Raw genomic sequence first — 24,512 nt, 5'->3', positions numbered from 1 at the left:
CCCCCTCCCCAGCCTCTGAGCAAAGCTTTCCACATCCTACGGCCATTTCATTCTGTTCCCCGCAGCCGGCAGGTCTGTGTGACCCTCTGGTAATTGCACTCCATAGCGGCTGCAGCAGCCAGGTGAGCTCGCAGCCCAGCAATCCCTGTGCAGCAATCCCTGAGCTCTCTGTGAGTGCTGGAGGGGGCCCTGGGGCACCTCGTCACCCAAAAATGATCTGCCCGGGGAGTCCAGGCACACGGTGCCTTCACTTGAACTTGGAAAGATGGAAAAAGATTCTGGAACTGGTGCAGCCTTGTACTGGTGCTGCTTTCTTGGGGTGGAGACTTCTTAGCAGCTCTCAGCTCTCCTCAGTGGAGCCAAGAGGCTTTCTTGACCCTGATGGAATAGTGGACAAAGGGAGTCTGGGGCACTGAGGGATCACTGTGCATTCGTTGTGGTGTTCTATGGGCACCGAGACGGCCGTCGAGCACTGGTTGGGGTGGCCTCTCTCCAAAACCTGCCATGGCCCAAGGTCTCCATGCAGGGGTAACATCACTCAGGTCCCTCTTCTCTTACTTTGTGGACCTGGGCCCTTCTTGCTGGGCTGCTCTTCCCTTCTAGTGGTGGAAGCCATTGTATTGGCTGCTCCTGGTGTCAGTGCCATTGACAGGTCTTCTTTTCTTTGGGTTGGTGCTTGCTACCCTCACTACTGCCCTATGCCCCCTGCCCCTGCCCTATGTCTCGCCCTGCTTGCCCCTTCCTGCTCTGACCTCTCTGTGGTGGAGCTGCCTGGAGCCCTACTGACCACCTCTTGCCTTTGTCCCCAGACTCGTTGTTCCCTCTTGACATCGGCGCTGTGAAAAAAGACCACAGTTTCCTGGACAAGGATTCTCTCAAATCTCTCTGCAGGTAAAGTTTCCACAAAGCCGGCTGGTGGCTGCAGAATGCCAAGCTGAGCCCTGCAGGTGCTGCCTGCTGTCCTGCAGTGACTGCGGGTGCTTCACACAGCTGCTGTGTTGGGTGGACTGTGGTGCCAGGGAAACTGCGCTGTGTTTTGCTGTGAACATGCAGAGCTGCAGGAGAACAGACATTAGCCAGAAGTTCTTTTTGTTTGACTTTTGAGCCTTGTTGTAGTTTTACATGTGGGTAACTCCAGGCTGTGGAGCTCTGCTGAAAATGGGTTGGTGAGAGGTGAGCTGTAACACTGAGCAGTGGTGCAAGGAGGCCTGGCCTTACTGCCTGAGCTCCTCTCCTTCCTCCTGGCTGCTCTGGGCCATGCTTCATGCACACGTTGTCCTGGGGGGAGAGCCATAGGGGAGGGACATCTTGTAGCTTGATTTTGCAAGAACGGTGTTTGGAAACCTCACCTCTGTGTTGGTTTGTGTGTGGCTTATGGTGTGAGCCAGATCCAGGTCAAAGTGCCTGTGGATGAAATTCTGTCTGCAGGCAGATTTGCACTCGGTCATTGGGTTTGTGCCACCTGCAACAGAGAGCAGGCATGCGGCGAGGGATTTGCTGAGCGTTCGTGCAATGAGAGGCACTGCGTGGGGCAGAGGTGCTGTGTGCTGGCCCTGTGTGCGGGTCCTTGGGAGCTATGGGTGTTCAGGAGCTGTCAGCAGTGCAGCACTGGTTCGCATCGTGCTTGTAAACTCCTGCCCATTCCTGGAATAAATGCTGTTCTGGTGGCTCCGAGGGCTGCCCTGCTAACAGAGCGGTGTTGGTCACCCAGCGCCTGGCAATAGGAGCCAGGACATTTCCCACAAGGACGTGCTGCTCTCACAGTGCAGGGTTGAAAATAGCTCTGAGATGCCACTGGGTTTTTTTTTCTGGCAGAGGAAGCAGCATGGCATTTCAGAGATGAGCTCTGAATGACCAGACACCGACAGGAGGGACCCACGTCTGTCTGTCCGGGCAGGCCTTGTGTCACGCTGGCAGGGAGGTGACTCAGCCCTGCTTTTGCTTTTGGGCCACATCACCACATCTGTGCCCCCACGCTGAGAAGCTGAGAAGCTGAGCAGTGCTTGGCACAGCTGTTGCCTTCCAGACATGCTTTGGGGAGCAGCAAGGTGCAGGGCAGGGTGGCTGCTGGCTGCTTGTTGCCCTGCATTGGCTGCAGAGCTCATCTTCTGCCAATGGTGCTGTGCACAGTGCAGGCTGGGGAGGCTGTGAAGTGCCAGGGTGAGCACCCACCCCTGTTTGAGCTTTTGTGTCCTTTTGTCTTTGCCTGGCGGGCTGCAGGCATTCACAGGGCGTTTTGCTCTGAGGGCCAGGTGCAGGTTGTCCCTGTCCTGCATGGATGGCTCCCAACAACTGCATGGACAGGGCAAGGCCAGTGCTCTGCTGCCAGCTCAGGCTGCCGCTCTTGTTGAGCTGATGGATGTTATCTCTGAAGCTGTGGTGCTTCTGTCCCCAGCAGACCTTCTCAGGTGGCCACTGGGCACTCCAGGTCACCTTCATCCCGAGCCGAGCACAGGCTAAGTTCTGAGCAGAAGTCATGTTTCTGACCCATGATAGTCATTGCTTTGCAAAGTTACTTTGCTCCCTGAGTAATCGCTCGTTCACAGAGCTCTCTCAGCACTGTCCTGGAGGCAGATAGGTGTGATGAGCAGCCTGGATAGGGTGACATGCCTCTGCTCCCAGGGGATGAGCTGCACAACTGTGCTCATGTTTGGAAGTTTTCAGCAGAATTACAGAAGGGGCATTAATCACATTTTTGGTAACGTGTGCCTAAGTTTTTTTGTTGCTGTTGAATGTGCAGGCACACAATTTTCAAGCCGGAACAGAAGTTGTGCAGTGCTTGCAGAAGAGTTTACAGAGTGCTAAATAAAATGAATGAACTGGAGATTCGTTCACTTGTGTAAAGAAATAGGACCTTAATCTGTAGTTGAGAGATAGGTGGAGGGGCACGGGGGTGGGCTCAGGGCAGGTGGGGTGGCAACACTCCTCTCTAGCTTGCTCAGAGCTGCTCTGCTGGCTTCAGCTTGGTGACCTCCCTGCCCCTGCATTTGTCCTTTCACACCCCGGCGTGCCCAGAGTGCTGTGAGCCAAGGGAGCCGGGCACCCTTTGATGCTGGGGCTGCTGCTGTGTGAGAGTAAACACGGTGCTGGGGGCTGCAGGCACCGAGGCACGGCTGGGACGTCCTGCTGTCTGCACTGAGCACTGAGTGCCGCTCTGATGGCTGCGCTGGCAAAATCCCTGCTGGCCCACAACCAAGTGCCCGTGCCACCAGCGTGCCAGCGCGGTTCAAACTCCTCTGCTGCTGTGCCAAGGACTCCTGTGATGGCTCCTGTGCTGGGGCAAAGGAGGTGCAGAGGGCCCCTGGACTTCTCTGCAGGCAGGGTGCAGCTCGAGAGCCTGCCCACAGCTGTGTGCTGTGCTTGGAGCTGCTCCAGCTCTACGTGTCTGCCTGATCCCTGGAGCCACAGCTGCTGGGTGACAGGTGACCAGGCACAACAACAGTTCTGAGACAAAAAATAGAAGAATAAGGAAAAAGAAAGAAAGCACTGTGAGCAGAGCAGGAAGCCACAGCCGGGGTACAGCGTCTCTTGTTTTCTTGCAGGAGGCTGATGACCCTGAACACATGTGCCTCCATGAAGCTGGAAGTCCACTTTCAGCGTAAACAGGTGAGTGCAGGACTCTCAAGGGGATGCGTGGAGCAGCAAGCCTGTTGTGTTTTTTTGGTGCTTCCCCTGGGTCGGTGCACGCAGCTACACACAGTGCTCGCTCCCCTTGTCCCTGCTGCAAGGAAGGGTGCAGCCTGGGAGCTGCTGACTGCCCTTGTGTGCCCATGCTGTCTCTGCCCCACAACTCCTGGTGCTCCTGGTAACGGTGGTTCATCAAGCAGGGTGAGAACGGCTGGCCTCTGCCACTGTGGTGGTGGTGACAGCAGCCTTGGGGCTGCTGTGTGGAGCTGGGACTCCTGCAGTGCACAGACCTGGGGTCACAGAACTTCTTGGCCCTTTCTTGCACCTCCTTCACCATCACTTCTCTCCTGCCATCTCTGTGGGAGGATTCTCTCCTGCCCCCTCGCTGTGGAGGGGCTGTCCCCCCCAAAGGGTGCAGCCGGTCCCTGCCCCTATCATCACCACACACATCCCAGGTGGACTCTGCACAGCTGGGGCACCATGGCCCGGCGCCCAGGACCCCCACCTGCCCAGCAGAATGGCAGGAAGGCCACCACATGGGGACATTGTTCCCATGTCCGGATCCCCTTCTCCGGAGCACAAAGCAGCAGGAGGGGAAGGGGCTGTGCTGGAGCTGGTTGCGGTGCAGCTGTTGCAGCAGCAGCGGGGTGGCGGGGCTCAGTGTGGAAGAGGCGCAGGGAAATGGACAGCTGCTGGGAGAGGCCGAGGGCTGCTGGGGTGGGCTGTGCCCACACAGCTTCCATGGGCGAGTGTTTTGCTGTTGTAGATGCAGTTACTGCCTGGGAGCTGTTCTGAGGTGGTGCAAGAATGTTTCTACTTCTTCACTGCCTAGCCCAGCACTTGAGCTCGGGCTCAACCGCTCCTTGTGCTCCCTGAGCCCTGCTGCAGAAGGAGTGGAGTGGCCTCCTTGTGTGCTTAACGGGGAGAATGCTGTGCCCGCAGTTCAGGAGCTCGTCCCTGCAGAGCAGGGTGAAGGACACTCTGCGTGTCCCTGGTCTGATGTTCCCCTTTGCTCTGCCGCCCACAGAATGAAGACTCTGAGGACGAGGACCTGTGCGCCATCAGTGACCGGTGGGCTTTCCAGCGGGACAGCAAGAGGTGGTCCCGGGTGGGCTCTGCTGATGTTCTCTCCCAGGCCTCCGAGGTCCCCACCTCCAGCGTGCGGCAGGCGTCCAGCCATGAGAGCGTCCTCACTGACCTCAGCACCAACCCGGAGGCTGTGTCCCTTCACAGCAGCGCCAGCATGGGCAGCACACTCGGTGTCGCAGCCACACCACCTGACCTGTCCCCCGGCCACGGTGCTGCTGTCTCCCAGCCCACCTGCAGCCCCAGCAGCTGCTCCTTGGCCAAGCAGCCCTTGAACCACGGCGAAGGTTCCAAGGAGAAACCAAAGAAGAGGAGATCTCGCAGCTTCCTGAAGAGGATTGAGTCGCTCCGAAGGAAGGACAAAGAGAAAGCTGGCCCAGATGAGAAGGATGTTCCATGCGGCGGTGTTGTGGCCAATCCTGGCTGGGACTGCACAAAGAATAATGGGGACCTCTCAGCCACCAAGGCCAACTCTCCTAAAAGAGGAGTATCTGCCTCTTTCCATGGCAAAAAACACTTCTTCTCAGTGTCATACAGGACTAACCGCTTGGTGGGCTCAGGCAGAGGCAAGGTGGGCTCTGACCCAAAACGGAGCGGGCTCCACCTGGAGGCCTGTCAGACAGCCACAGAGCCCAGCGGTGACTGGGCTGCAGGACAATGCCAGCACCGGCAGGCGTGCCGTGGGGACTGCCTGGTCTATGTTCCCAGGGACCACAAGCCGGGCACCTTCCCCAAATCCCTCTCCATTGAGAGCTTGTGCCCCCTGGGCAGCGGCTCCTTGAGCAGCTGGAAGCCGGGAGCCAAACCTGGGGGTCTGCTGGGGGGCTGTGGCAGCAGCAGCGGTGTGGAGGGCTCATCCTCCCCGCAGGGCTTTGCCTGCCGCCGCCGCGGTTCCTGCAGCTCCCTGGGCAGCCGGGTGAGCGTGTACGACAACGTGCCCGAGTTTGGCAGCGCTGAGGATCTCTGCAAGGGAGATGAGGAGGTGACCTACGAGAACCTGGACGATATCCTGCAGCACATGTGGGGGCTGCAGCAGAAAGTGGAGCTCTGGTATAAAGCCATCTCCCCCGAACTGGTGGGGGAAGAAGGGGGCGAGGAGGAAGAGGAGGAGGAGGAGGAAGAGGAGACAGACTCGGGAGGGGAGCCCACCTTCCCCTCCAACCTGCACCTTGAGGAGCGCTCCATGTCAGACGTCGGCACCTCTGCCAGTGACTTTGACAGCACGGGCAACTCCCTGAACGAGGCCGAAGAGCTGGAGATGCGGGAGCGCCGCGACTCGGGCGTGGGAGCGTCGCTCACCCGGCCGTGCAGGTAGCGGGGCTGCGGGCTGCGGGCGCGACTCGCGGCTGCCCCCTGGCGGCCGCGCTGCGCTGCTGCTCCCCATGCGCGGCGCCGTCCGTAGCGGGCCGGCTGGCGTCGGCTGGTGGCGGCTCTCGCGGAAGGCAGCGCTCCCTCTCGCTCCCTCTCGCTCCCTCTCGCTCCCTCTCGCTGTGCTGGCGCTCCCTCGTGCTTTCTCTGAGAGATTCTCCCGGCACTGCTGAGTTCTGCGGATTTCCCAAGCCTGCGGGGTTGATGCTGGAGGGCAGTGTGCCCCTGAGCAGGGCAAAGAGGAATGTATGGAGGTGGCTTTTCTCGTGAGTTGGGGATGCCCTTTATGTCCTGCTGGACTCGGGAATGCAGCTCAGGAGCTGGGCAGGAGCCTTTCTGGAGCAGCGCAGACAGAAAGGGGTTGATGGGCTGCCAGCGGAGCACTGGCTTGTTGGAGCATCTTTTATCCTTGAGCAAGCAGGTGTTCCTGCTAGTGCATTTCCCAGAGCCCCTGCCCTCCTGCAGTTCTGCCAGTGTGCAGGTGGGAGGATGCTGATGTGGCAAGAGTGTCGGGATGGGAGTGGTCCTTTAAGCGGATAATATATCTCTCTCTGTGTCCCTGTGCTCTGGCACTGTCCCTGCTTATTCTGTGAGGAGTAGGAAGCATCCCTTGTGGCACTTGGGCTGGTGCTGGGCTGGCTTGGTTCAGCCTGGCTGCTGCAGTGCTTATACCAAGCTCAGGTGCTGGTGGGAAGGCTCTGAACGCCCGCCTTTCCCCACAGAAAGCTGCGCTGGCACAGTTTCCAGAACTCCCACCGGCCCAGCCTGAACTCTGCCTCGCTGGAGATCAATCGCCAGTCCTCTGCTCAGCTCAACCTGCTCCAGAAGTGCTCCTTGCTGCGGCTCACAGCTATCATGGAGAAGTACTCCGTGCCCCACAAGCAAACCTGGACGTGGTGAGCTGGTGGGGAGGGAGCTGGGGTGGAGCCCTGGGGATAGTGCTGCCGAGGGTTGCCCTGACCACCTCTCCATCCCACCCTGCAGGACTGTGCCCAAGTTCATGAAGCGGAGCAAAGTCCCTGACTACAGGGACAAGTCAGTCTTTGGGGTGCCACCCATCATCAATGTGCAGAGGACGGGGCAGCCGCTGCCGCAAAGCATCCAGCAGGCGATGCGTTACATCCGCAGCCAGTGCTTGGACCAGGTGATGCTGCAGCTGTGGGCGCTGGGGGGCTCTGAGCATGGGCAGCTGCTGTCTGCAGTGCTGTAGTTGGGGAAAAAGAAGTGAACTGCAAGCAGTTCATTCACTTCTTGCAGCACTTGGAAGTAGGGAAGGGGGAGAGCAAGGCTCTCTGTGGGATATTCATGTCTGTGGGGTCATCGCAGCCATCCCATACGTGTGCTGTGCGGTGGTGTGGGGTAGGGGGTGAGGAGCTGGGTAGGGACTCAGCTGGCATCCCAGCATGTTCCCGCTCCCTCCCGGCAGGTTGGCATTTTCCGTAAATCAGGGGTGAAGTCTAGGATCCAGGTGCTCCGTCACATGAATGAAACCAGCCCTGACAACGTTAACTACAAGGGGCAGTCAGCGTACGACGTGGCAGACCTGCTGAAGCAATATTTCCGTGACCTGCCGGAGCCCATCTTCACCAGCAAGCTCACCGACACCTTCCTGCAGATCTATCAGTGTAAGGCACGGGCTGTGCGGGGGGACAGGCAGCTCTCTGCTCCCGGGGAAGGGGAGGGTGGAGGTCCATTAAGGTGAGGACAGAGCGCTGACTGCAGGCGCTGCCCTCAGTTGTGCCAAAGGAGCAGCAGCTGCAGGCAGTGCAGGCTGCCATCATCCTGATGCCGGATGAGAACCGTGAGGTGCTGCAGACCCTGCTCTACTTCCTGAGTGACATTGCCTCTGCCGAGGAGAACCAGATGACTGCTGGAAACCTGGCCGTGTGCCTGGCCCCCTCACTCTTCCATCTCAACGTGTCCAAGAGGGAGAGCACCTCACCGAGGTAAGGGCTCTGCTCCTGCTGATCTGCTCTGCGTTACAGGGCTGGGGGTGGTGTGAGTTGGGGCTGGGCTTTGGTGCCTGCTCTCAGCTCGTGCCATCCACAGGGTGATGCACAGGAGAGGCACTATGGGAAAGCCTGACCAGAAGGACCTGAATGAGAACATGGCTGCAACACAGGGGCTCTCCCACATGATCACTGACTGCAAGAAGCTCTTCCAGGTGGGTGGCTGTGGTGCGCTCAGCTTGGTGCTGCCCTCCTGGGTCTGTGGGGTCAGTGCAGGGTGAGGGGAGGGCACCCACAGGGTCAGCCTGGGGCATCACGGGGCCAGCAGAGCCCTGTTCATTGTGGAGCTGGTCACAGGAAGTGTGCCCAGGGAGGTTGCATCTGTCCTTCTCACCTCCTTCAATGAGGAGCTGTGGTTTTCTGGCTGCTCAGGATCACTCCCAGCCTGATGAGCTGCGCACTCTTGCTTTGCAGGTCTCCCATGACATCTTGCTCCAGCTGAGCAGCTCTTACATGTCAGCAGATGCTTACCCCCACCCCCTGTCCGAATTTATGACCCCGAGTCAAGGGGAAGGCAAGGATTTACACTCCTACTTTGAGCAGAGTGTCCGGAACCTGCTCAAAGAGTCATCAGAGAAATTCAAGGGATGGCTGAGCACCCCAGGACCCCTCAACACGGAGCTCTCCTGCAAAAAGGTGAATGTTACTGCAAATGGGATCTTTGGATTTACAAGGTGATTTGGGTGCAAAGTAACCACTGCGAGCTACAGGTCCTGTGGGCACCTGATGAGCCCTTGGTGCCCATTCCCTTCTGCAGGGAGGGAGTCGGTGGTCCCTGCCCTGGCTGGAGGGGGGCAGCTCAGAGGTAGAGCGTGCTCTACATTCAGAGCCCATCACATCTCTATTTACCCCTCTCCACCACCCTACGCAACTCTTCTGTCCCATGGTGCTGTTCCACGGCAGTGGGACCCGTCAGTGGAACTGCTTGGGGACTGGTGGACGGGCTCCCAGAACAGCCTGCCTGACCCTTCCTTTGGCCCCAGCAGGTTGGGGACGGGCACCCCCTGCGCTTGTGGAAAGTCTCCACGGAGGTCGAGGCCCCTCCCTCCACGGTGCTGCAGCGGGTGCTGCGGGAGCGTCACCTCTGGGACGAGGACCTGCTTCAGAGCAAGGTGGTGGAGGCTCTGGACAAGGACATGGAGGTGTATCACTATGTGACGGACAGCATGGCGCCTCACCCACGCAGGGACTGCGTGGTGCTCAGGTGAGGGCAGGTGGGACCGGAGCTGGAGGGCTGTTCTTGGTCGGTGTGGCTGGCTGCGTGGGCTCTCCCAGCCCCGTGTGGTGCAGCCCAGGGCTGAGTGCCGCTCTGTGTGCAGGTGCTGGCGCACAGACCTGCCACGAGGAGCCTGCCTGCTCATCTCCATCTCGGTGGAGCACGACAAGCTGCAGGTGGAGGGAGGCGTTAAAGCCGTGGTGCTGACCTCGCAGTATCTCATCGAGCCCAGCGCCATGGGACGCTCCAAAGTGACGCACATCTGCAGGGCTGACCTCAGGTACGAGAAGCCCTTGGGATCACTGCTGTTCTTCTGCATCCGTGCATGTTGGTGGGGGTGTGGGAGCTGTTCCTGCGTTTTGCTGTGTGCCCATAGTGATGAGGGGGGAGGACATGCTCCTTTTGCTGCCATATTGTCCTTGTTCACCATAGACCATCACAGCTAGCAAGAAACAAGGTGCTGCTTGTGGCCTGCCCTGCCCGTTTACCCATTGTCCTGCCTTGCTCCCTTTCCCAGGGGCCGATCGCCGGAGTGGTACAACAAAGTCTTTGGGCACCTCTGTGCCATGGAGCTGGTGAGGATCCGAGATTCTTTCCCAGCACTGAGTCCGAATGGCCCTGAGACCAAGATCTGAGGAGCTGGGAAGATGCTGCATCCTGTCAGACCACGGACTTGCAGCCAATGGGGCTGGGACACTCGGAGGGGAGTGAGAAGCTGACATGCCACTAAGATGGGCACATATTTATATGCTTCCTTTTAACCTGGGCCTGGCTCCCCAACAGAGAGCCACAGGCTGCCCTATGTGTGTGTGGCCCTTCTCTGCTCCCCCTGCAGGGCCGTTTGCCACCATTCCTTGGAGGGACAGGGGCAGCTGGACCCCCCACACCTGCCGTTGCTCATCTGTCCTGTCCCATGCATGCTACAGGGCTGGCTGCCGGCAGCGATGGAGCTGTGCCCCAAGGGGCTGTGTAGGAGAGATGGACAAGAGCATCTTGCTTGCCCTTGGAGAAGAGAGGGGGCTTTGGGGTGATGCCCAATGGTCCAGAATGAGCTGGACCAGGGGCTGCTCCGGGTGAGGGTGCGTGGAGCAAAGCTGGAGGCAGCAGAGGTGTGCAAGCTGAGGGGGCAGGTGGAGCCAAGGCCAGAGATCACAGTGCTGTGTGAGGAGGTGAGGACTGGGTGGTGAGAGGACAAGCGTGCATGTGCAGTGTCACCCAGTGTGGGGACAGGCAGGGAGCTGGGCTGGGAACCTGTTTGCTGAAGGATGCTCTTATTGGAGGAGAGGACTACATAGAGATATCTATAGATCCATTTACTGACAACCATTGTCAAGTGGCAGAAGGAATCTACTGCTATTACCTTTGGTGCTAAATTTCATAGGAGATGAAGGATAAAGCTGTCTGATCCACTGCCTTGGACTTCTTCAACTGAAAGACGCCCCTGTGCACTGCATTGCAGTGGGGGCTGGATGGACGTGCTTCCAAGCCAGGTGCCATCCTTGCACACCAGTGTCAGGCAGTTGGATGGGGGTGGACAAGGCTAGAAACCCAGAGCAGCTGCAGGGAAGCTAATGAAGGGGCAGCGATACAAGGGGGCTGAGGCAGTGGAGCAAGAAGGGTGGAAGCAGGATGTGCCCAGCACTGCAGCTCCCAGCTCCCTGCTTACAGCTGGAGGGTCTCAGTGCACCCCTACCAGAGGGGGGTGAGGGGAGCTGATCATGCAGCATCTGCTTTCACTAAAGCAAGCAAATGGTGATAACCCAACTGCTAGAGCCAGGCTTTGTACGCCTCCTGTGCACTGCAGTAAACAGGCACGGTGGATTCACGTCTCTGGGCAACTGCAGGCAGCAGAGCTTGTGCCCCACAGGAGTGCAGAGCTGCCCCAGCACCCCCTGCAAGGAGCTTGGCTTCCCCTTCCCAGCCCTTCCTTCTTCCTGCAGTGCCCAGAACTGACCTGGTTTCTCCTTTAGGCAGGGACCCAAGTTACTTGACGTCGTTCCAACTGGAAGGCAACACGACCCACAGGCGGGAGCAATTCCCAGTGCCAGTTTTGCCATAACAAATCATGTCTGTCTCTCTTTTGGTTAAAAAGAAAATAAAAATGACCCAGTCTGTATTCTGTTTTTATATATATATATTTATATATATATAAAATACATAACTTCTTCAGGGAGTGATTTTTCTCCTGATTTTTTTAAAAAATGTTTCTTTTTTTTCCTATATAAATACTTGTACAGTTGGAATATTAATATATAACTGCGGACGGTAGAGCTCAGCACCAGGTGATGCTCACTTAAAAGATGTGTATTTTGTATTTAAGGGGCTATTTCTCGTTTTGTATCATACGCAATGCAACAGATTGTTTGACTTGGATTGGGGCTGCTCTTCCTATCCGTGTAATTAATAAAGTACTAACGATAGCTGCTGGCTGATGCAGGAACCCTGGTGGTGAGTGGGTGCTGTGAGCTGATGCCCCGTTGCAGAGCTGAGCAGCGCGGTGATGCAGTGCTGTGATGCAGTGCTGTGGAGACATCGGGGTCGCATCTCTGGGTCACAGAATGCAGCCAAACCTGAGAGCAGCTGTGAAGATGCCCGCAGGGCTGAGCCGTGCAGCGAATGCTTGGTGTGCTGGTGGTGCCAGGGGTCAGGGGTTGCCTGCCTTATAGCACCACCAGCATGAAGCTCTGCCGGGAGCTCAGCTCTGGGCGCCGGGCGTGCAGACAGCCCTTCACCTTCTCCTGGAAGGGAGCCGTGGTGATGGTGTAGAGGATGGGGTTGAGTGCGCTGTTGATGGGCAGGATGAAGATGACCACCCAGGATGTGACGGTGCCTGCTCCAACCAGGAAATGCCATCAGGCAGCCAGCCTCCCCCAGGGGGGAGCACCCCACACACGGTGGGGGTTCATGACTGCTGCCCTCTGCCAGGGCCCAGCCAGGGATGAGTGGTGCTCCCCCCCTCTTCCCCTCACAGCCCACATGTGGGTGGGGGGGCACCCAGACTCGACAGCACCCACCCCAAGAGGCCCATAGTTGGGAATGGCGGTGGGTAGCAGCAGACTCCAAGACCTCACCTGGAATTTCCACCTGCAGCAGGGAGAGCAGCTTGAGCAGGAAGATGGGGATCCAGCAGAGAGCATCGGTGAAGACGATGAAGAAGAAGCGCTTGGCGATGGCCACATCCCGGGGGCAGACGCTGCTCTCCGCTGTTCTGCAGGTGGTGATGCGGATCGAGTAGAACATGCCAGTGTAGGCAAAGACAATGGTGATGAAAGCTGCGAGGTTCAAGCCTGGAGACAGGGAGAAACTTTGCTCTGAGCGTGTCTGATAGACTAGGAGCAGAGCAGCCCACTTCCAGCAGTGGGAAGAGAGGAGACACCACTGTAGCTTCAGCTTGCCCTGACCCCGCACCCCGCTCTCCCCATCCCCATCCCTACCCAGGGCCTCACCCAGGTAGATGGTGGTGGAGAAGCCCCTGGCACTGGGCCGCTCACCCAGCTCAGACTGCAGTGGGAAGCACACCCCATTCCTCCCATAGTAGTTGCCAAAGGACTCCTTGCAGCACAGCGGCACGACGCTGAGCGAGAGGCCCAGCAGCCAGATGGCAGCCAGCACTGAGGCTGTCTGCTTCCTGCTGGCTCTGCGGTAGCTGAAGGGGAACACGATGGAGAAGTATTTCTCCAGGGTCATGTAGGTGAGCAGCAGCACGGACACCTCAGAGGACAGCATGGCCAGGCTGCCCACCAGCTGGCACGGCACGCTGGCCATCCAGCCCTGCGCGTGCCGGTTGTATTCTCCCGCGTACTTCAGGTCAAAGGCACCAATGACAAAAAGATAGATGCCCATCAGGCCGTCCGCACCTGGGGAGACACAAAGCACCGTGAGGAGGAGGCACCGCGCTCAGCAGCACCCATGGCATCAGTGCCCCCGCAGCCCCTGGCCGCCCCCGGCTCACAGCACAGGGATTTGATGGCCATGGTGTGCGCGCTGCTCTCTGTGACCACGCAGGACCGCATGCAGATGACGCAGAGGTTGCCCAGGCAGGTGACGCAGGCGATGACCCAGACGAAGACGCGCAGGATGATGTTGGCCAGCAGGTGCTCGAAGGAGGAGATGCCGTCCGTGTTGGGTTTGCAGCTGCGCACGTGGGGCGCGGAGCTGCAGTACTGGAACTTCTTGAAGTAGCTGCAGGGGGGGGAACTTGGCTGCTGCCTCAGCCATTGCACAGCCACCCTCCTCCCAGCCCTGCCCGCCCCACTGGGATACTACTCCCCATCTTGGTGAAGAGCCGGTCGGACCCTCACACTGCAGCCAACTGCCTTAGAGCCTCCGCTGGAAGACAGGAGTACCTGGTAACCCTCTTCTAGAGAGGGATTTGCAGAGCACGAGAGGGCTTGTGGTTTGCACAGCCACCGCAATTTGCTTTGGACACAAAAGCAGCCTGAATCCTTTACAAAACAGCCCGGAGGCACCCCTGTGCTTTCCTGGATCAAGTGCTACACACTTAAACCTGTGCCTGTTCTGCACTGCTGGCTAATAAATACTGAGTGCTTTCCTTCAGCCTGTGATTCTCACAAACATTTAAAAAATTAATCCCTTTTTTGAGTCTCTCAGCTTCCATTAGCAGGGATTCAAATTTTTTCCCCTGCATGTTATTTCAGATTAATCTTTTCAAGCCTTAGAAAAGCAATTCCATGTAAGCTTAGCAAAACTCCACATTAGAAAATTACTACAAAACTGACATGCAAGGCTCATTTCTGCTTAATTATAGATAAAAGGAGAGAAATGATTGCTTATTAGCAAGTGAGGTAGAAAATGTACCATATTTGCAGTCCAAACAGACCAATTACAGAAAGGAAGATGTACAGTTGACTTTCATTACAGGTACTCTAAAACGTGCATCTGCAGAAAATTAATGATTTTTTTTTTCCTCCTTGCAAAGCACTCACAGCTGGCTCCTCGGCTGCACTGCCATCATGCCCACCCTGCCTCCACATCTCTGCTGCTCTCAGGCCATTAGCTCACGCACAAGCAAAGGAGCTCGAATGGGGTTGCTTAACCCTGGCTTCCTGTACCCACCTCAGTCAGCAGGGCCCACCCTTCGCACCCCACCTGTGCCCAGGGCTGCACAGCACCCTTGCACAGCATGCACTCTGTGGGGCACGCAGCTCTGCGTGCCATCCCCTCTGCTCCAGGAGGAGGTTCTTGGCTTGGGGCGCCCCTTCCTTCCACACTCACATGTGGGAGAGGTTGGACAGCCCACGGAAGGTCACATTGTGGATGTTGGGGATCTCCAGCCCCTCCAGGCTCCTGCAGGATGAAGGCAGGGCTGGGTGCTGCTGCTGGGTGTGGGCCCACTGCGGCACTGCAGGGCTGGGGCGCTGCGGGACTCACAGGGACAGCAGCTGGGGCAGGCTCTCAAACTGGCTGGGGCAAATCTCTTTCAGAGGATTGTAGGAGATGTTCCTAGAAGGAAACAAGGCGCCGCTGTTCCTCCCCCTGGATGCATTTGCAGGAGCTGGAAACGAGGGCAAGGAGCCGTGTTCCCAGCTCTTCCTCAGAGCTCCCCACCCCAGGGCAGCACACAGCCCTGATGCAGGCGAGCAGAGAGCCATACTCACAGCTGCTGCAGGGCAGCCAGGCTGTGGAACAGAGATGGCGGGAGCTCATCCAACCCATTGCAGGACAGGTCACTACGTGGAGCAGAGCGGTGCTTAGGGAGGCAGGGGGGAACCCACATGAGTGAGGGCCCCAGCCCAGGGCTCAGGGGCACAGCAGCCATGCACTCACAGCTCCACCAGCCTGCTCAGCCCAGAGAACGCCCCACTCTGGATCCACCGGAGTCTGTTCCTACGCAGGATCCTGGGCCAGGAGGAAGGGAGAGCACAGATGCAGCATTGTCCACGTGCATTCCGTGAGCATACCCCAGCACAGGTCTGGCTGTGAGCACTCGAGATGCTGCAGAGGCACCCGAGGGTCATCAAGTTCCGATGCCCAGGCCACAGGCAAGGCCACCAACCTCCTGATCTGGTACTAGACCAGGCTGCCCAGGGCTCTGTCCTACCTGTTCTGAACACCTCCAGGAATGGGGCATCCGCAGCCTCTCTGGGCAGCCTGTTCTAGCACCTCACCACACTGTCTCTGTGAAGAACTTCCCCCTGACCTCTGCTCTAAACCTTCCCTCCTCAAGTTTAAAATCATTTCCCCTTGTCCCATTGCTATCACCTCCATCATGGATGTGGGAGAGGAGGTCAGGGAGAACCCAGGCCTGTCCTCAAGGACTGAACAAAACGCACAGGGGACTTTCATCACACCCGCATCTTCTTCTGACCATGAGACAGTGGCTCTTCCCCTCTTCTGAGAATGGTGACAGCAGGACCAGAAAGTGGGCAGCATGAGGGAGCCCAAAGGGAGCAGAGAGCACTGTTCAAAGCTCTGCCCAGGAGGAGGGGGTGGGCTGGGGCAAAGGTGAATTCTTTGCTTTCATTGGCGCCAGGGTGGCACCTGCATGAGAGCCTGGAGCACTGCTCAGCCCCGGGCAGGAGGGGACTAAACAGAGCTTGTCGCTCTCTGACATACGGAGCCAGCATATGAGCTTTATGTCTCCTTGGGGATATTTTTAGGGGCTCCGGATGCCAGCGGGAGGCTCAGAGCTGGCTGCAGGCCCTGCTGCTTGTGCACCACAAGCAACTTTTTCCATGCAGTGCCCTGCCTCTGACCCCGTGGATCACAGCAGCCCCTGCCTGCAGCTCCCTGCCCCGCTGGGTATCCAGCCATACAAAAGGCTCTGGAGAGCAATGCTGGCCAAGTCTGCAAAGCTGACTGCAGTACCAATGCTGCTTACAGAAACAGAGTGGAACCATTCACCTGGGACACAGCCCGGAGCAGAGCGGGGTCCCCGCTGAGCACTGCTCATCACCCACCTCCATGCACCCACAGTGGGAAGGGGGACCCCTAAAGTACTCACAGCACAGTGAGCTCACGGCACTGCTGGAATATGGCCCCACGCACTGCCTGGATCCTGTTCCCTTCCAGCTCCCTGCAGGGAATGCAATCACACTGCTGCTTCCCCAGCCCCATCCCAGTGCCCCCAGGAGCAGTACCCAGATCCCAGCTGCCCCAGTCAGGTACTCACAGCCAGCTCAGCTTTGGTGTCTCCACGCAGAGGGAACCATCGGGTATCTTGGCCAGGGAGTTGTTCAGCATGTACCTGAGGGGGAGGCAGTAGGGAAAAATAGGGTTGCAGTGCAGCCCACCCACACAGGACGCAGCCTGCTGCTAACACTGGGCCACATGGCACACCATGAAGGCTTTCTGCTCGTGCCTGGCCCGACCACAGGGCTCCTCACAGTGGTACCCAGATGAGCTCAGGGCTGGCAGCACCTCCCTGTCTGATGGATCCTTGCACCCCTGTTCCCGTGTCAAAGCACGAAGCAGTTCATGCAGGCAAACACCTGGTGCATGCAGCTTAACTGCAGTGCAGAGTTTTGTTCACCTTCCCTGGGATGTAATGGGCAGGGGTCACAGCCAGCGAGTGAATGGGCGCAGCCCAGGGAGAAAGGTGCACGGAGCCAGCAGTGAGCAACCCGAGGGTGAAGGCAGTAAATGCAGATTTATAGCCCAGAATCCCTCTGACATTTTTTCAACCCCTTTGCACATGCCTGCGTGCAGTGTTTCTTAGTGCACTTCTTGTGACCGCAGTTTATTAGTTTGTTTGATTTGTTAAAAAAAGGCAGAATGATAAACATGCTGCGTCACTGAGCTGCTCCACTGCCCGCAACGTGGGAACACACAGCTTTGGGAACAGAGCTGGGACACGGGGTGCCAACCAGGCATCACAGAGCTCTGGGGGCACAGCACCTCCTGCCCAGAGCCCTTCCCCAGCCCCACAGCCCCAACCATCCCCACCTCTGCGGTGCTCGCTGTCCCAGTCACCTAGCACCAGACCCCCAGAACCCCTGGTAGCTCCCAGCCCTGGCCACAGCCCCCTCAGCACCACACACCCACACCCCATTTTGGGCCTTTTACAACTAATTCCAGCCCAGACATCTCCAGTAGAGATGTGCAAGCCCACAGCAGCAGCAATAGCTGAGGCTCTTCCCTTGCAGCTATGTGCTCAGGGATTACAGCTTAAAGCAGCCAGATATACGTGAGCATACATATGTGCATGTGTGCTCACACACACATTGCTGCGATTCTGTGATTTTTTTTTCCATTCTGACAGCCAAAACTTCTCCCCTAACACTGACTCCAGGCTGCTGCCAGAGTTTCTGATCTGCACAGCGGACTGTGGAGGTGGAGGAGGCATTGCAATCATGTTTAAGTGACTGCAAGATTACTTTTATGGCAGTCGCAACACGAGAGTTATCCTTTTCTTCCACTTGGAAATGGGCCTCATAAGCAATGCTTGGCTTGAGCCTGCCTTCTGTACAAACATGCAGCACAAGAGACAATGGCTGGCCAAGGCTGGGGTCCCACCTCCAGCACCACCCTGCCCTGACAGCTGCTGGCAGTGCAGTGGGAGGGCATCCCCGGGGAAGGAGTGGGGGCACAGCATGCTTGGCCGAGCCCAGAAAGCCCAGAGCTGGGGCATGGCCAAGCAGCGCAGGAGGCACCGAGGTGACCCACAGTGGCTCCCCAGGACTCACAGGAAGTACAGTGACCTCAGCCCTGAGAATGTAGCAGGGGTGATCCGGGCAATCCTGTTGTTGTCCAGTATCCTGGGGGTGAGAGGAAGGAGAGGTGAAAGCAGGGAAGGGACTCTGGCAGCACGCAGAGCGCTGGGAGCCTGTCCCACGGCCCCATCCCCGGGCTGGGGGCTGCCCCATCCCATCCCCTCCCCTTAGCTCCTGGCCAAGCTGAAGCGTTAGATCCAGCTGCAGAGCCTGGATTCCCTCACAGTCAGGCTCTGCTGGATTTTTCCTCTCTTCTGCTGTGAAACAATGATAAATTAAACACCATTCAGGGAATTCGGGGCTGTGCCTGACTTCTCTGAAGTCCTCTGGTTTGTGTGCTCCACAGACCACCCTGCATGAGCTGCTCGTTGTTGTTTCCCTCTTTGATTTAAGGGACAGCTGAGCCGGTCCTGTGGCACATCGGGAGGGAAGCTGGGAGCAGCCCTGCATGCGGGGAGGGGGGGGAAGGGGAGCATCGTGCAGAGCAGCCTCTGCACCCCAGCTCTGACCAAATGCAGCCTTAGAGAGCAAACAGGACCGAATGGTACGGGCTGTCCTTTTTGTTTAAGCACTTTTGGAGGGGGGTTGGACCTGCAAACTGACTTCACGTTGGGAAGGTCTCACACAGAGCTGTGGTCCTGAGAGTACCCTGCACCGAGCCCAGCGCTGTGCACACCCACTGCCCTCTGCAGCCCAGCAGGAGCAGCTTCTTCCCTGCAGGAGAAAAGCGCTTGGCTCCCACCACAGAGCCACGAGCCCAGCATCTCTGCTCCACCCCATATCCCTCCCAGGGCTTTGGGCTGCCACCCCCAAGGAAATACGGTCACGATGCACACGAGGAAGCCGGGAGCAGCGGGGAGCTCACAGCCACTCAAGACGGTTCAGGTCCTCAAACGTGCGGGGCAGCAGCTGGGAGATCCTGTTGTGACTGAGGAACCTGCGGACAGAGCAGGAGAGGCATTTTCCTCCTGCCTTGGTGGGGCTGCTCACAGCCCCCACTGCCAATGCCTGGAACACTCCCTGGTCAGTGCCAGCGCAGGGCCGGCTCAGAGGGAATTGGGCTGAGGAGAGCATAGCTGGAGCTGGGGGAGCTGGAGGTGCCTCTGCTCTGCCCTTCTCTCTCCCCCCCCTCCACTCCAGCCGACAGCAGCTCGGTGCAATTCTCATAGGAGCAGCTGTGCTGTGCGTGAGGAGCTGCATCCCATGGCCCCTCTCCCCCAGGCCTCATCATGCAGCCTTTCTTACTTACAACATCCTAAGCTGAGAAAGTCCAGCAAATGCCTTGGGTGAGATGACACGGATCTTGTTGTTCTGCAAGAATCTATTAAAAAAAAACAACAAAAAACCACAAAAGCACAACAACAACAAAACAGAACAGAAAGCAGATAGAGAGAGAGTTGCTTTCTAAGGGATTCTGAGGGCTTGCAGGTCCCCAGGAAATAAGGACGTGCCCCATGTCTGCTGGGGACCTGCAGCCCTGCAGCAGGAGGAGCAAATGACAGAGATGAGGAGCAGAGCACAGCCACTCCATTCCCCCGTGCAACCCCATGGGACAGAACAGGCAGTACTCACAGCTTCCTCAGGCTCCAGCACCCAGCGAACTGGTTGTCCAGCAGAGTGTGGATTTTATTTCTCTTTAGGTCCCTATCAGGAAAGTGAGAGGAGGAGAAAAAAACAAAAACACACAAAACAGAGACCTAATAATAAAAATAATTTAAAAATCAAATTCAGAGCCAGAGAGAAAAAACAGGAGGACAAGAGAGCCCTGACTCTCCCTTTCCCTGAAATAGGAATGTGTTGCAAGGCAGCTGCTGTTCATTAACACAATCCTGCTAATTGCTCTCCAGGTGAGAATTTTCATGCTTTCCCCCCCCTTCCCTGCTCTCATGTCATGTATGTGAGAGGCGCTGGGGGATCAGTGGTGCTGGCAGCCCCCGGCCTGGCAGTGTTGGGATGGGGGGAGCCCTGTGGTACTCACAGCTGTGTCACATTGGGGGACAGCCTGGGCACAGCGCTGAGGTTCTGTGCAGTGCAGTCCACAGCCCTTCCCCAGCATCGGCACTGCTCCGGGAACATCTCCAGCACTGCGGGACCAGAGGGGATGTGCTGAGGGGGCAATGGGGGCCCATGTGGTGGGGAGGGGATGGGAAGGCAGTCCTGAAGGTGGCTTACAGCACGTGTCCGCCTCGTCCTCTGTCCAGATGTTCCCAGCCAGCATGTCGCCCAGCACCCCCAGCCAGCCTGTGGTGTCCACTGTGGGCAGGAGTGCTGTCAGGCACGGCTGCATCCCACAGCGCCCAGCAACTCTGCATGGTGGGTGCAGAACCCCACAGCCCCAGGCAGGGTGCGGGGAAGGAAGAAGGCAGCAGGCTGTCTCCAGCCCCATGCCTGTGTGAAGCAGAGCTAGCTCCATCTGGCCATGTTATGTGCATCCAAATGCAACCCCAATAAACTTTTCCTTCCACTCTTTCTCCCATCCCACCAAGCCTGTCCTGTGCCAGGCGCTGCACCCACGGCTCCCAGCAGCATGTTTGCCCAATCTCTGGCTCTTTTACATTCTGCTTTCCAGCATCCCTGAGCGAAGAGCCCCCCAGTGGCACAGCGTATTGTGCAAAGAAGGGAATTCACTTTGTTTCCTTACATCTGGTGCAGCCGTGTGCCCCAACAGCTGGCACAGAACCTCCCATTCCTCTGTCTCTGCAGACAGTCCACACAACCCTGAGGACTGCTGCAGGAGAGTCCCAAACAGGGGAGCTGCTAAGTGGGCATGCATTACAGCGCCAGAACCAGAGCGCCATGGTCCATGATTCCTGCCATTGCTATCGCTCACAGGGAAGGCTGCAGCTCTGCCCTAAATGCTCTCATCATCCCAGTTCTTGGCATTTCCAGCCCAGGGACACCCCACCTTCCTAGGGTCTTGCTAATTACCACAGTTCTCCTCATCAGCGCCGTTGTTGCAGTCGTCCACCCCGTTGCAGTGCAGGGCCTGGGGCAGGCAGACCGAGAGATTGCCACAGGGAAACTGCCCCAGGGGACACACGTACCCATCACTGGAGGGAGTGGGAAGAGGCTCTGCAGAGGGAAGAGGGGATGCTCAGTACTCTGGGGGCTGAATCCTGCTGTGTTCCCACCTGTCCATGTGCCATCTGCCAACCCTCAGCAAAGGGCTCTGCTCCCTGTGGGTCTCCCTGATGCCCAGAGCAGGCACTCTCCCACAGACAGACATTCCTCCATGGACAGACATTCTCCCTGTGCCTTACCCCAGCCCACACCAGCCCTCTGTCCCACCACAGCGCATGGCTGCTTCAGGCTCCCTTTCTGCAGAGCCCCTTCTGTCAGAGCCGTTGAGGTACTCAGCTCCGGGGCTCTGTTCATTAGCATCCTGCAATTATCCCTGGCAGAGGCATGCCTCAGATCCAGCTAAACGTTTCCACACCTGCTTTGATCAGGAACCGGGAAGTGGCAGCAGGCAGGAATCAGGAGGGAGCAGGGCTGCTTTCAGGGCCCAGCCTGTCGCTCAACATTTCCTTCAGCTGTCAGCCTATTAATGGCTAATGGGGCATGCTATAATTAAAAGCACTTTGTCTCACTTGTGCACACACGCTCGTCAGCAAGCACTCTGCCTTCGCCACCAGCCCTAAGCAAGAGAGGGGGAGAGCAGCATCCCACTGCTGGTTGCAGCCTCACTGTCCCATGCTGGCCATGGTGAGGTGCAGGAGCTGCTCCTGTGCTGACCTGTCTCAAAACAGGACCCAGGGAGCCCCACACTGCAGAGACATGGCAGAAGGACCTCACGGTCCCCACAGCAGAGAGTGTTTGCATATGGAGCTATGTAAATACCGCGAGAGAAGAGTTTATCCACATATATATTGACGCACATAAACAGAGGCAGATGCTGCTTTTGAAGGAAGCGGAGGTCGCAGTGGACCTGATGCTCCCTGGCCCCGGGATCTGCTCTGCACTAACCAACCTGGGGCTGGAGGAACCGGTTACAGTATGAGGGAGAAATCAGGCAAATGGGGAGAGATGGGCAAAAAGTGAAACAAATGGACAAAGAAAAGCGGGCACTGCTCGTGTACCCCCTGCCTGGCTCTGGGAAAAGGCAGCCTTGAGAGGAAGCAGCCAAATTTAGCCGGGGCCGATCTTGGCATTTGCTGCATCCCTGCAGGGCCACACAGGCCTGTAAACGCAGCCCACGCAGCCCCATAAAACGGCTGCGATCAAAATAGAGCACAAAGCCAAAGACTGCTGCTGGGGGGGGCAGCCCAGCTGAGGCCAATTTCTCAGCCCCAGTCCATACACACCACGTTCTTCCTCATCGTGCAGCTTCATCCCAGGGTCTTATGCAGCTCTGTGGGACTGCATGTGAGTGCCAGAGGGACGGGTTGAGAGCTTTCCGCTGGGAGCCCACTCATTTCAAAACCAAACCAAAGCCCTGCTCTGCCTTCCCTGAACTCAGAGCAGTTTCCCAAGTCACTTCAATAAATTCATTTCCAGAAGGTAAAATCTCTAGGAGCTAACCCATGCAGCAAAGCAGTTGACTTACATCTACATCACCTCTATCCTCAAGGAAAGCCCAGGGCTGCTGCCAGCACATCACTGCTGGTGCTGCCCAGGATGCGGCCATCCCATGCTGAGCATCCCAGCATCCCACCGTTGCTGAGACCCAGCGCTGCTGCTGGCTGAGCTGTGCCCCCAGCGCGGCTGTCAGGGCTGCCCCGATAATTAACTGCACATCAGACAGAGGCCGACCCTCCCCTCCCACGGGCCGTTGGGGAAGGAATGGTTTGCGTTGCCATCGACAAAAGCAAAGCACAACAAATCAGCGTCGACAGAAATACCACAGAACGCCTGGATGCTTGGCGTAGCCCTTCCCAGCTCCCCACAAAAGCACCTGGTTTTCGTATGGTTTTGTCCACTGCTCCGTCCCCTGTCCGACCGCAGCATTAGCACTGCCCTGCACCTCCCCTGCTCTGCTCCATGCTCGCTTTCTCCCAACTAAGAGGCAGAGGCACAACCTGTGGCAGTTTCTGGGGTTACGTGTCCATGGGGTTGCGGTACGTGGGAGTCTGGCAGGAGCACAGTGAAGAGAGCAGCATCAGCGGCGGCACAGAAAATGCTCCTTGAACCCAGCATTCTTCTTCCGTGCAGCACGGCGCTTTGCAGGCATCGCCGTGTTTGTGCTGGGCTCTGCACCCGAACACTGGGACACAGCTGCCCACGAAAACCCCCTCTCCTGCCCCCCAGCAGATGGTCCACGGCCCTCCCCACTTCCAGCAGTGGCCTCACCCACGTACCTGTGGCAGCGCAGAGCAGCGAGGGCAGCACCAGCAGGAGCAGCTCCATCATGGGGCTCATGGCACCGAGAGAGTGCTGCTGCGGGAGGCAGAGGAGGCGAATGGAGCGTGGGGATGTGACCAGTCCTCTCCTTCCAGTAGCTTCCACCAACGCACGCCAGCACTGGGGTGCTGCAAGTTGTCAGTGCTCTCCGAAAGCCATGTGCTGTGCTGTGCAATGCCCGGCTGGGGAGGCTGGGAGCTGAGGAGGAGGAGGAGGGCGAGGAGGAGGAGAAGGAGAAGGAGGAGGAGGAGGCAGAGGGCTGCTTTCTCCACGCAGGGAGTTGGCATTGCAGCCTGTGCTCCTGCCCTCTCGATAGTTGCTCCCATGTGGGGCAGGGCAGCCCCAGACCCTGCACGTGACGCAGCTGGAGGGTGTCTGCCAGGGATCCACCCCCAGCACCTTCAGGTCACCACTGCCCTCACTCAGCTGCCAGGAACCAGCAGACTGAGCTGCTTCACTGGCCTGGATTCACCCTTAAGAGGAAGGATGGGCCTTGAGGAGTCACAGCTGTGCCACTGCAGGGGACCTGGTGGCCTCACCATGCTGTGATCTCTGTGCTCCGTTCCTCTGCCGTCGGTGTGGTGAATCTGCTTGGAATCTCCTTTCCAAGTTCTGAACGCTTGTTATGAGTCCAGAAAATCTGTAAATATATAACAAATACAACCATTGCTGCTGGAGGCAAATCTGCTCAGGACGCTGGAGTGGCTCTCCCACCTTTCCTCAGCTGCATGATGTAGGTGTGTGAGATTAAATGATGAACACATTCCCCTTTCTATTTGAGTATTCTTTTCCCCTTTCTATTTGAGTATTCTTAATAACACATTTAAAACTTATCAATAAACTTGCTGACGCTTTTAAAACAACCCAACAACCGTTCCTATCAGCACTGAGCAGGTGAGAATAAAACACATCTCCTTCACCTCTAGAGCTCCACGCTGACAGCCATGCGAGGACATGGCTCTGACCCAGGCACTGAGCTGCTGCACTGGAGGGCTGCATGGCCCCAAACCTGCCTGCTCCACTGCTGGCACTGCGCCCCAGGGGGGATGTGGGGGGACTGGGCTGTGCCAGGATGCGGGGAGCAGCCTGCGAAAGGAGATGACACGGAGCATTTGTGGTTCTAAATCAGATTTATTTAGGATCGAAGGGCACATTGAAGCCAGCAGCCGGATAGAGTGAGGCATGTTTCAGGGT

General features: G+C 57.6%; 2 protein-coding genes across 2 annotated transcripts in view; one reads left to right on the top strand and one right to left on the bottom strand.

Annotated features, from left to right (window-relative positions):
• The window catches only part of STARD8 (StAR related lipid transfer domain containing 8), a gene marked incomplete at both ends in the record, with an annotated part of 39,932 nt that extends 29,991 nt beyond the window's left edge, over positions 1 to 9,941 (top strand). The window contains 12 exons of the mRNA XM_079542009.1: positions 810 to 891; positions 3,543 to 3,606; positions 4,655 to 6,024; positions 6,804 to 6,977; positions 7,066 to 7,225; positions 7,508 to 7,706; positions 7,817 to 8,027; positions 8,131 to 8,245; positions 8,505 to 8,726; positions 9,077 to 9,294; positions 9,410 to 9,586; positions 9,824 to 9,941. Of these exons, the coding sequence (XP_079398135.1) occupies positions 810 to 891; positions 3,543 to 3,606; positions 4,655 to 6,024; positions 6,804 to 6,977; positions 7,066 to 7,225; positions 7,508 to 7,706; positions 7,817 to 8,027; positions 8,131 to 8,245; positions 8,505 to 8,726; positions 9,077 to 9,294; positions 9,410 to 9,586; positions 9,824 to 9,941 (3,110 nt within the window). The remainder of the gene's footprint in view (positions 1 to 809; positions 892 to 3,542; positions 3,607 to 4,654; positions 6,025 to 6,803; positions 6,978 to 7,065; positions 7,226 to 7,507; positions 7,707 to 7,816; positions 8,028 to 8,130; positions 8,246 to 8,504; positions 8,727 to 9,076; positions 9,295 to 9,409; positions 9,587 to 9,823) is intronic.
• Positions 9,942 to 11,966: 2,025 nt separating this feature from the next.
• LOC306951286 (relaxin receptor 1-like) lies at positions 11,967 to 23,324 on the bottom strand (the record flags this gene model as incomplete). The annotated part of the gene is made up of 18 exons (XM_079541759.1): positions 11,967 to 12,136; positions 12,378 to 12,593; positions 12,753 to 13,163; positions 13,259 to 13,488; positions 14,542 to 14,613; positions 14,698 to 14,769; positions 14,925 to 14,996; positions 15,094 to 15,165; positions 16,271 to 16,342; positions 16,439 to 16,513; positions 17,952 to 18,023; positions 18,844 to 18,915; positions 19,228 to 19,299; positions 19,551 to 19,622; positions 19,957 to 20,062; positions 20,151 to 20,231; positions 20,907 to 21,050; positions 23,276 to 23,324. 18 exons carry the CDS (start codon positions 23,322 to 23,324, stop codon positions 11,967 to 11,969), a joined length of 2,130 nt encoding a protein of 709 aa, XP_079397885.1.
• Between the last annotated feature and the right edge of the window lie 1,188 nt (positions 23,325 to 24,512).

Source organism: Tetrao urogallus (assembly GCF_951394365.1).
Source record: "Tetrao urogallus genome assembly, chromosome: 13".
Taxonomy (NCBI): Eukaryota; Metazoa; Chordata; class Aves; order Galliformes; family Phasianidae; genus Tetrao; species Tetrao urogallus.
Note: the sequence above shows the minus strand (reverse complement) of the source record. Positions and strands in the feature narration are given on the sequence as shown.